The sequence below is a fragment of the Pelophylax lessonae genome, assembly GCF_965119305.1.
Source record: "Pelophylax lessonae genome assembly, chromosome: 1".
NCBI classification, from domain to species: Eukaryota; Metazoa; Chordata; class Amphibia; order Anura; family Ranidae; genus Pelophylax; species Pelophylax lessonae.
Window position 1 is genome coordinate 674452654 of NC_138768.1, and position 12639 is coordinate 674465292.

At 36.2% G+C, this 12639-nt stretch overlaps 1 protein-coding gene across 1 annotated transcript in view; it reads right to left on the bottom strand.

The window, feature by feature from the left end:
* Positions 1-4928: 4928 nt before the first annotated feature.
* DCHS2 (dachsous cadherin-related 2) overlaps positions 4929-12639 on the bottom strand; it is a 440911-nt gene continuing 433200 nt past the window's right edge. Inside the window, exons 19-20 of the mRNA XM_082256296.1 lie at positions 11914-12052; positions 4929-8737 (exon numbers count right to left, since the gene is read on the bottom strand). Coding sequence (XP_082112422.1) covers positions 6123-8737; positions 11914-12052 — 2754 coding nt within the window. The 3' untranslated portion in view covers positions 4929-6122. The remainder of the gene's footprint in view (positions 8738-11913; positions 12053-12639) is intronic.

Here is a 12639-nt window from a genome sequence, read left to right on the forward strand (position 1 = left end):
GGTTGCCGCCACACACGCTTGACACCATCTGAACCAAATAAGTTTATCTTGGTCTCATCAGACCACAGGACATGGTTCCAATAATCCATGTCCATAGTCTGCTTGTCTTCAGCAAATTGTTTGCGGGTTTTCTTGTTCATCATCTTTAGAAGAGGCTTTATTTTTGGGATGACAGCCATGCAGACCAATTTGATGTAGTGTGCGGCGTATGGTCTGAGCACTGACAGGCTGACCCCTCACCCCTTCAACCTCTGCAGCAATGCTGGCAGCATTCATATGTCTATTCAAAGACAACCTCTGGATATGACGCTGAGCACGTGCACTCAAATCCTTTGGTCGACCATGGTGAGGCCTGTTCTGAGTGGAACCTGTCCTGTTAAACCACTGTATGGTCTTAGCCACCGTGCTGCAACTTAGTTTATTGGCAATCTTCTTATAGCCTAGGCCATCTTTATGTAAAGCAACAATTTTTTTTCCCAGATCCTCAGAGGGTTCTTTGCCATGAGGTGCCATGTTGAACTTCCAGTGACCAGTATGATCAGTGAGAGCGATAACACCAAATTTAGCATACCTGCTTCCCATTCACACCTTGTAGCACTAACGAGTCACATGACACACAGGAGGGAAAATGGCTAACTGGGCCCCATTTGGACATTTTCATATAGGGGTGTACTCACTTTTGTTGCCAGCGGTTTAGACATTAATGGCTGTGTGTTGAGTTATTTTGAGGGGACAGCAAATTTACACTGTTATACAAGCTGTACACTCACTACTTTACATTGTAGCAAAGTGTAATTTCGTCAGTGTTGTCGCATGAAAAAAATATAATAAAATATTTACAAAAATGTGTGGGGTGTACTCACTTTTGTGAGATACTGTACCAGGAAAGGAATACCGCAGGTACTGGAATAATAAGCATCGGATCTGAAATCAGCAAAATCCAGCAGATCTGGATGGACAACCTTAACCACTTCCATACCAGGCGGTCATTGCAACTATTTATGTCACACAGTGTTTGCGCAGCAATTTTTCAAACGTGTTTTTTTATTGGGAACAAAACAGTTTCATGAATTAAAAAAAAAAAAAAAAACGCTAAAGTTAGCCTAATTTTTTTGTATAATGTGAAAGATAATGTTACAACTAAGTAAATAGATACCTAACATGTCACGCTTTAAAATTGTGCACACTAGTGGATTGGTGCCAAACTTCGGTTCTTAAAAATCTCCATAGGCAACACTTTAAAAAAGGTAACAGGTTACCTGTTTAGAGTTTCAAAGGAAGTTGGGCTAGAATTGTTGCTCTCGCTCTAACGTTCGCAGCAATACCTCACATGTGTGACATCACGCTTGCTTAGCCATTACTCATGTTCCTTTCCCATGAGCTGAAAGTCTGCTGGTTTTTGACTCATTTGTGTCTGTTCACAACTCATCAAAGGTACTTTTTATATATTTTAAATAAAAGGACTTCAATGTTAGCAGGTTTCACTATGCTTGTTCATTTTTTCTATTCCCGATCCATTTGGAGCTGCTGCTGAGCAGCCACTCGGATGCCGTGTTATTTTGTGCTTTTATGACCATTATAATTTATTGTCCATGCTATCTGGTAAGAAGCATATGCTAATTGTTGGTGCTTGGTGGTGGATTTCATCAATCAACGTTACTTTTACACTTTTTTTCACTTTATGGACACTCTTGTTTAATAATGAAAATAACTTTTTCATTGAAAGGACCTTTTTATGTTCACCTAACACTGGATTTTGCACCTATTTCATTACTATATATCACTTTCATATGATTGATTTTTTTCAATGATATATTTTGCTCATAATTTATTCACTGCATGTTTAGTTGTTTTCATGCCACTTTATTTACCATATGATTTTTTTATGATTGCACTATTAGGATTTAGCACAGCTTCTTATTTATATTGATCATTTACAGCTGTTATTATAGTTGGTTAAGTGTTTGCTTACCTTTTCGTTCTTTTTGCTTGACCTAGCACATATTTTTTCGGGTTTTAAGAGGGTAAATTTGTCTGACAAATTAGTGTATCTTTATAACCTTAAATGATTCCAAATAATGTTCTACACCAGAGCAGCATAATGTCTATCTATTGTCTGGTCAGTAAATTGGTCTTTTCCTTCTCTCAGTAAAATGCAGAGGCCAACATCTAGAGCTTGTAAACATTTCCACAGTGCAATTTCTGCTGAGTGTAAAGCTGAAGTTTGCAAATATTTGGAGAACAAATATGCTTTTCAAAATACTACAAGGATGACAAAACACATCATTGCTTGCCTGATGTGCCCTAAAGGCATTAGAAAATATGCTATGAAATGAAATGATGAAGACCAACCATAATGAAAGTACAGGAAGCTTTTCCCTCCAGAGTTCTCATTCCAGAAATACTCTTTATGCTGCTTTTGGATCATCACAAAGTGTTTCTTCACTAGTAAGGAAGTGTTACAAACTATGGCCTCCCACAAATACACCATTTATAGATGAAAATTGACAAAGGAAAATTGGAGAACATTGATCGGGCTCTTGCAAGAGCAATATATGCTTCTGGATCAGAATTATCAATAACTGAAAATGCATATTGACAGGATGCTTTCACATTATTATAAGGGAAAGGGGTGATTTTTTTGTTCTCATGTATTGTATAAATATTCTTAACATATACAGTCCTTGTTATTCTATTTGTGATAAAAATACAATTTTAAAAAGCAATTTTAGTTTATTTACTGAATAAGCTGTACTTTTATTTCAACATAATACTTTTATATAGACTGCATTATACCTTCCCAGTATAACAAAATAACTTTCAATTTGTAAAACTACTTAATTTTTTTACATTTTTCCAAAATTCCCATTTTTTTAGGGAAAAAAAAAAAAAAAACGGAACAAAATTTTTTTTTTCATGGCTTCAAAATTAATGGTCATTTTACATCTCTAGTTGAACCTACTTCCTTAACCATAGTTCATTTTGGTCAATAAATTATTTTGAAAGCCTCCATTGGCATTTAAAAATTATTAAGCATTCCCACCCCTGATTAGTTTAGTTATTCCCCATTTGTCTGTTGATATGGAAATGTCAAGAAATCAGAAAATTGTATTAAAATACATTTTCCTTTCCTGACCAGCTCCATATCAGCAGGTAACCCTCTTATGGAATGCTGTGGGCTTGGCAGAGTCAACGTTTGTTTCCATGTGGTCTAGGGTGGTGGGTAGGGGTCTGCCCATTTCTGTGCTAACATGGAGCTTGTCAGGAAAGGAAAGTTACAGTAAGTATTTGAATATACAAAATATTCTATGTGTAGAAATGGCCACTAACCCTCCCTAAAACTAATTTTTGTATAAATTAACAGGTCTTCTAAAAGAAAAAAAAAAAAGCCTGAAGGGATTATATTTGTTTTTCAGTCTTTGGTAGTTCATAAAACAGGATTTTTTTTGTTAGGCTGGCCATACACGGTTTGAATCTCGGCCAGTTTACCAACTGTCTGTGTTGATAGGGGGATTATACAAAATTCACTCTGTGTACTTACTTCCCATCAGTTACAAGGATACAAGAATTGCAGTGGTTGCATGAGTGAATGGGCCTTGAAAAACTAGGGGGTATGCTCCAACACCCTAATTCTACACCAGTCGCTACTGCTGCAGTTCGTCAACCTTCACAGTATACACTTTCCTGTTCATCCCTGTGGTTCCTCCACTTTCCAACAGCTGTCATTTAGCACCAAAATAGTGTCACTGTTAGTGAATGACAGTGGAAGAAAAGTGAAGGAGTCATGACAACAGACCCAAAAAGTATGTTGTGGTGGAGTGTTTAATGTTACTATGAATGGCATCACAAGGTCAGAGAAGGGGGCTATCAACACTTGCATGGTTAGGGTAAAGATACTCCCATCTTCCATTGATGAAACACCAGCGGAAAAACTAAGTGCTACATACACAAAAAAAAAAAAAAATTCCAAATAACTTTGGCAAACATGGAGTTCTCTAAAATGTGTAAAGTATTAAATGTATACATACACAGTGTCGCAAGTAATAAAATGTGCAAGTCATATTTTTTATGCTGCTCCAAATATATGATCGTACACATTCTAAGCTCTTATATTCATGGGGTTATCTATGATGGCACTTATACATCAGAATTAGAGCAGGATATTGTTATGAATCACCTTTTGCTAAAATCAAATTTGGCAGTTTCCACATTTTTGGAAGATTAATAAATCATCAGGTTATAGAAAAACTTTTTGGAGCAGAAGATGTCTCTTTTTTTTTAGCTACTGAAGAAACACAAAGATTTTTTCAACATCTTTTGTGTCACCCATGAATATATAACATGTATTGATTTTTATAATATAAAAGAATAATACAAATCTATCATGTCAAATTGTATTGTGTTTAAATATCCTTTGTTTAAAAATTGACAAATAAATGATACAAACGTTTCATCAAAGTATGATGCATTAATATAAATCATAAAAATACATTGGACCTTATTTAAAAATAGCAAATTAATTGGAAATTGAGTTGCTGCCCATAGCAGTCCACACAGGTTAGCATAATATGTGTTTTGATTCTTCCAAATGCATCCAGATTTAGTAAGGTTAACACAGGACTTCTGTATGGATCTGTAGCCTCTTGTCATATGATCATGTTGTGTGCTCTTAGTACACAAGTATGATTGTGCTACTCTAGCTTGCTGCATGGTAAAAATCTGTATATAGTTGTGCTACGGGTTGGAGAAGGTTTTACCTAGCCAACTTAATGGTAGCAAAGGGAGCCGTATAGACAACAGAAATAAAGATGGGGAGTGGAGGTGGCCATGGGATGATAGGTTTATAGTGGCAAGGAGGGCCTCTGATATAATCATAGTGCATTATCCACATGCCTGGGTAAAACACAAATCTCCCTGCGAGTGAAGGCTCTGGTTCCTCTATCCGTTGAGAATGTTTTAATTTCAACTGGGGTATGCATTTAAAGCAAACACCTAGTTGTTATGGGCAAACCACCTAATTTCATCACATTTACATGAATAAAATACACTATGGCAATATGACAATCACCCATGGCGGTACATATGTAGACATACATTCTTCACTCCATAAATTATGTTTGCCGAGGTATACATTTATTTCCTGCTGGAGTGGTTTGTAACAATGAGCTCTATCAGGTTCAATACTAGTGTTTATAGGAAAATAAAATATTGTACTAATAATAACAGTTATAGGATTATGAACCTACATGAACTTTCCACTAATTAGGGCCTTAGTATAAGGCTGAATAGTGAAAAAAAGCGACTTTGTAAATAGCATATATCTCTTACTCCATTATGCATGGGTAGGTCTTTAAATAATATACTGTACCCAGTGGCCAATGTTTCTATTTTTTTGTGTTTGCCATGGAGATATGTCTACTGTTATGCATGGCCTCTCAAAGAATGACAGCCTAGACAAAACTTTCTATGTGTTTCCATATCCACTATGGGAGCAAACACTTTTTGTTTTTTTTTCTGTTAGGATCCCAGAATACAGTAAGAGCTCCACAAGCATAAGGAAACAAGCTAATAAATGCCATATACACAGTTCACAGTTTAGTAATTCTGCATTTCAATATCAAATCTATAAGAAAGCTAGATTTGGGAAATTTAAGGATCTCTGTTTTACAGTTATTTAGCCAACTGTAAATGTCAGTTATTTTTATGGATGGCAATATGTGTCATCTAGTCCATGTACATAATTCTATAGTGCAGTCCATAAATATTCATTTCTACTAATGGTAGTATTATTATACATTTAAATGCTGGTAAATACTGGCCAGTTACAATGAAGGTACTGCTTGCACAGATGAGTTTTGATTGAAACTTTTCATGCACTGTTGTTGGATTCCAGGGATCCATACATGGAACAGATTTAGATGTGTGGAACAAAATGTTAGCCTGAAAATAAAATCCAAAGCAACCACCTACTTAACACTTTTTGATTGGCTAAGATGTATACTGTATCAAAAAATGTAGGTAGTAAAAATGTTACAACTAACAAACAATGCAGAGTCAGGCTGATTAGTTTAGACATGCCCTTTCTGGTCTTCATAAGTGTCCATAATTGAAAACATTCATTTTTACACCTGAAACTCTTGCTGTATTAGCAATTCTTCAGAGAGAGCAGGCACTGAAGTTCCACTGACACCTGAATGCACAGGTGAGGTGGAAGGAGTGTGGACTGTGAGCATGGATAAGGAAGGAGAAAAGTTTGGGGACATGACTGAAGACTGACATGCCAGACTGGAGAAAAAAGGAGAACGGGGATATTTTACAAGGGTTTGTCCTGACATAATAGTTGGCATTCGAGGCGGTACAGCTCTTATCCCTGGCTGTGCAACAGATGTGATAAGAGGGGGTGGGAAAATAAAAGGCTTCTTTTGCTTCTGTACATTCCTGTTCATATTTTCATCTTTTAGTCTGCCAATGTCACAAAAAACAGAGGAAAGAGTCTGAAACCTGGGCTCCCAACTAAGCAGGTAATCCCAGTTATAGCTTCCTCTCAAGTCCTCATCAGAAGCTACTAAAGATGCCAGAGAACCATATCTAGAATCATAGGACATGGGGACATAGATATAGTCTTGATTGATATCTTGCAAAGTGTTTTTGTCCTTTGGATTTGTGTCATTGCTGTGGTGAGTTGGTGGCAGTTCTGTTTTGCAGGTATAATGTACTTGACCCTCTCCATTTCCATTTTCTTCCTTAACAATCTCAACACTTTCATTCCTTTCTGACCCGATCACCACATCTGTTTCATCTGACTCACATGAAAGCAGATCAGACTCTCTTGGAATTCCAGAGTCTGGAACACGTGAACCTCTTTCACTCAGAACAGAGCCAGATTCTTTTCTAATAGGGTATTCATTGATCATCTTTATTTCTTCATCTTCGGCATTTTCCCCTTCTGTGGAGCCATGGCCACTTGAGTCTGAATTCCTGCATTTGTTCCCAGTGTCTTTCTTTTCTCTGATGCCAACTAATCCTAACCACTCAGATGTGTCTGGAGTTATGCCGTTCTTAACATTTTCAAACTTTGGACATTCATCAGGCATGCAGTCTTTAACATTTGACTTGGGAAGTGCAGGGATGGCAGCTTCTTTTATCCCACAAGCATTTACTACATCTTTGTGCTTGTATCTTAGAATAATTCCAATAAGGCTTATTGCCAGTAGCAAGAAAACCACAAATGAAATGCTAAAACTAATGGAAAGTATGTTTGCTGACATACCAAAGTAGCCCTCTAGAGCTGTTGAAATGTTAACTCGAACAGTACAAGTTGATGACTTTGAGTCTAACTTTGGGCTTTGAGCTTTTACTACTAACTCCAAAAGGTCATCATTTTTTTTAGCATTACTTCTTATTTTATGAACACTTCTGGTTAGATATATAACTCCGCTTGTAACATTAACAGAAAAAAATTGTGAAGGTTTTTCAAGTGAATATTGGACAACACCATCATCTCCTTCATCCTTGTCTGAAGCTCCCACTTTACCAACAATTTCTCCAGGTTGATTTTGTTTAGGTAAATCAAATAAATACTGATCCTCATGAAACACAGGTGAAAACTCATCCTGTCCCTCAATGTCCACATATAGTAAAACAGAAGCTGTAGATTCACTTTTATCTTTCACCTGAACAATAAGGCAGTATCTCTTCTGTGACTCAAAGTCAACTTTATACTTGGTATAAATATCTCCAGTTAATGAGTCTATGAAAAATGTATCTTGGCCTTTGGGTTCGTTTGGGCAAGTTGAAGGAATAGAGTAACTCAAGACACCAAATGGCCCAGAATCCAGATCAATGGCATTAGCTCTACATACTGGTGTAAAAGGGGGCATGTTTTCATACAGACTGCAGCCCAAACTGTTGAACAGAAATTTTGGTGAGAAGTCATTATCATCGAGCACATTTATATTGAGTTTTAAAAAGGCATCATGCTTTCCATTTCCACAACCATCAGTAGCCTTTATAATTAAAGTATAGATCATTGCAGCTTCATAATCCAGATGGTATACTAATGTGACAGTACCATTTCCTGGATCTATTGTGAAAAATCCTTCATCATTCCCAGACATTATGCTGTAAATAATTTCTGCATTCTCTCTGCTGTCAATATCTTTGGCTGAAACAGAAATCACTTCACTTTTTATGGGATGATGTTCTTGGATGCTAATATGATATTCACTACTCTGCAGTAGAGGAGGATTGTCATTTGAATCAAGAATAGATATCAGGACAGTGGTGCTGGAACTTAAGGAAGGTATTCCTCGATCTGAGGCAATTAATAGTAGCCTATGGTTTCTGTTGATTTCATAGTCCAAAATCCCATTTACAGCTAGTTTTCCAGTAACAACAAAAGGAGGCTGGGAAAGAATTCCAACATTTTCCACAACAAACATGTTTTGCAAATTTCCATCGGCAATAGAAAAGTCAATGTATCCGTTTTCACGGGTCCAGTCCAAATCCGTTGCTGTGAAAGTGAGAATAGTTTCCCCAATGGATGTATTTTCTTTGACACTGATCTGGTAAACCTCCTCTGAAAATATAGGTGCATGATTATTTGTATCGTGGACCTGCAGCTCAATAATCACAGTTGAAGTTAAAACTGGGAAACCATTGTCCTGAGCTTCTACCAAAATTGGAATCACTGTATTCTTGTCCTTGATTTCCACTGGGGTGTCTGTATGTATTGAACCTGGAAATAAAATAATAAAAAAATAAAAAATTAAAAAGTATGTCAATAATTGTTATAAAATATAACATATTTTGGCTTACTGATTCTGCAGTACAGTAAATCCCAACAGGAAATAAACAAAACATGGTTTAAAGATGTGGATTAGAGTTTTTAAAGGTCTGCTCATTTAAGTGACTTGACCATGACATTTTGGAGTTCGATCTGAAGCATTTAGATGCAATTGACTACATTTTCAAATTTAAAAAAATCCAATAAATATGCATACAACTGCAATAGGATGCAATTTGACCGGTTAGGGCATCTTTTTAGATCTCACCAGCTGGTATGCCCAGGTATGCTGGCCAGGCCAATGATTTGCCATTGTCACATGTCTGCCAGAGGCCTGCAACATGCAGTAAATATTGCAGTTTTGGAGTTCTGCTCTACATTGCATGGGGAAAAAATTTTGTGAAATTTGAGTAACATGAAGTATCTGAGACATTGCCTTCCTGCTGCTTTACAAGTTTGCAAGGCAGCCTGGGGGCATTTATATGGTAGATAAAAAGATAATAAGAGAAAGATGTTAGAGAACACTGAGGGGTTGTGTTAGACATACGGCTGCTGCATATGTTATAATATGTTATATGTAATATGTAGATGTGCATGATGCAATGTAGATAAATTGTTAGCAGAGATTAAAAGAAGTTGAGTTGAGAATCAGTGACTCAGAGCTTTATGAATGAAAGTCTTTTGAATGAGCTGTATGATAATGAATATGTTATTTTACATTAGGTTTAATCAATGAATGGGTTTGTTGAAAAAATAAAGTTATTAACTGATAAAGAATGCAAGAAACCTTTGTCTGCAACACAAAAGTTTATATCCAAGGCTCCCACATGGACCTCCTCTTTGCCTTTTCCAACCGCTAATAAGCATAACATATATCTAGGAATAACAATTGGCAAGGAACCCTCCTCTCTATATCATTTAAACTACCCTCTGATGATTGCTAAAATCATAGGTGAGATGGTGGCATGGATGGACCTACCCTATCACTATTGGGGGGGATGCCACTTATTCCAAATCGATAGCTTGGCATGTCTTTTATATCTATTACAGACCATACCTTTCCTTATTCAGAACAAGGATATTTTTTGTAGCGCAATAAAAAACTTTGTATAGCTTTATCTAAACTTTATCTCCCAAAGAGTGAAGGTAGGGCAAATCTTCAAAATATCAAAGAGTATAATTTTGCTTGTCTCCTTTGCAATGGCCTGGATTGGATACTGGAAGCCTCATGTTACAAAAATTATGCCTTAGAATCAGAAATGTTACCCCCCTTTAACTTATCTGCTATATTACATTCCAGGCTTAAGTCGCTACTTAAATTGTTAGAAAGATGTCTTGCTGAGTGAATAGGTTGGGCCGGACACAATAGTGGTGTGAACATTGCATGGCCGATGCGTTTAATTGATGACAAGTGCATGGATTTATTTAGATGAAAGTAGTTTCCATAAGCAAGTGAAAAAACTTTCCACAAGCCAGAAAAAGCTTTAACTTACCAAAATTTTCCCTTAGTTTTGCCTTGCAGTGTCAAAGTTTCACCTAATGTGAAACTGCATCTTACATGAAAAATCTAGGTTATGCAAAAATGTTCATTAATGCCTACTTATCAGGTGTGGTTTCTGTGTTCAAGAATAAACCTGTGAAGTGTGCAGAGTTAAGGGGGTTGTGAGCAGACAGGTGGAACAGAACTGAGCTGGTTAAAGTTCAAAACAAGGAGAAAAATACGCTGTGTTAACAGTTGATGTCAACGTCCACTTCACCTGTCCACATCTATGGTTGTCATATTTTTGTAAAGAGCTGCAGGGAAAAAAGTGTTTGGAAGCTTTGGGAAAGTATGATTTTTGTTAAGTAAAGTTGTAATTAATACCTCAAAGGTCTTGGTGTTACAAGTAATTAGGAAGGTGACAATGATATCTTGAACTCCAAATGGTACTGCAATAAACCACTGATGCATAAACATGCCGACTGGCAAGCGCATATGTTTATGCACTGTGCAGACAACCTTGATCTGAAGGGAACATTAATGAATAACTATAAATTTATATCTAGATTTAGTAGTGGGTACTCTAATGTCTCCAGCAGCCTATACATAGTCTGCATTTAGACTCTAAATATTTGCTGAGTATTTGTGTCATTTCATAAACTTTATTTAGGCTTACCAAAGATTGGTTCTGCACACAAATGCCACCTGGGCTGATTTATCATTTCAGAACTGGTATTCCCTGCACAACAGTGACAATATGTGATTAGAGTAGTAGCACAATTTTATAGTCAATATAGAGGAACCCACTATTTTTCCAGGTAGCAACGGATGGTTTGGATATTTACAGCAGCTTAACAGAACTTATTAATTATCTTAAGCTTGATAGAGAAAAGTGAACTGGAAAAAAGGCACACTTAATAGGCCTGGAGTTCTAAGGCTGAGAAAAAATGAAGACACTATCAAATTTTGACTCCAAGAGTAGTTTTAATATAAATCTGCTGCAATATTTTTTACATTTAGAAAACTTAGTACTCATTACTAATTCAAAACACTAAGAAGGTTTTTAACATTTATGCTGATGAGGCAAAGCGTCCAGTTTCCACGTCGACACAGTCATAAAAATAAGTGTGTAGAACTGCTATTTAGGGAATAAAACAGTGGAAGACTCTGTGATCTGAATGTGTCAGAATCCCTTCACACTGAAAAATATTTGTGTGGGTACACCTTGCTCCGAGTACTATTTGCCAACAAGTAGGAAGACGGTTAGTGTTTGTAAAGAAAATGATGGCTCTAGACGAATAAATTAAGCTTATTTTGTACAAATGTAAAAATATTTTTTAGTTTGTTTTAATCTCATGCAGGGTGGATTGATGGGTGAGCATAGGCACCACATCCCTTATGATACCAAAAAATACGTAATTTTTGTTTTAGTGGCACTAAAACAAAGAATACACATCTTTATTTTAATCTTGTTTAAAAAACAAAAATACATTTGTCAGATTACCCAACAGTGCAAAATATTATTTTGTTCTCTCTTGGTAATACATGAAGGGATATCTATTGAAACCTTACATCACTTGGTGAAAATGCAGCAGTTATTAGAGCAAAACACATGCGGTATGAACAAAATGTAAATTAATTTACATACCGGTGGTTGGATTAATTACAAATCCCTTATGTGGAGAAATAATTCTGTAGGAAACAGGCCCATTCATCTCAGAGTCCCTGTCTGTAGCAGTTACAGATATGATAAACGTATTGGACTCAGTAAGTTCAGGTACAGTTACCTTCAGGGAAAACACAAAATAAAGGGAGGAATGTAAAAAAAAAAAAAAAAAAAAAGTCAAAATTGTCACATCTGAACATTTTGTCTGGAATATTTAAAAGAAAGTAAATTTGACACCAAAAACAATATACAGAGTTTCACTAGTATTTTCATTGCTGATCTATGCATGGTATTAAAAGATTTCTGAACGGTTCCAGAATTCAAATGCACTTTCTGATTTATTAAAGCCCTCAATTGGAGATGTGGATTTACATAGCATCATATCCTGGGCAATCTGGTGATGCAGCAGGACAGGGTGTAATTTAACACTAATAGAAGCAAGGCTTCACACAATATCACTGTCTGTGTTGGCTTGTGGTGGAGCAGCAGCTGCCATGCCATTGTAAATATACCCAGTGTTCCGCATACTTTTTTATAGGTTTGATTGACTTTGTACTTATTTGTATAATTTTTTTCATCTTTTGCCTTAAGAGTCCATCAATATATATGATATCTGATATATGTGTACATGGGCTAAAACTGAACTCTTTGTTAATGTTTTATCAAAGGGGCTTTACATCCAACTGTACTAAATGTTCCAGAAATGAA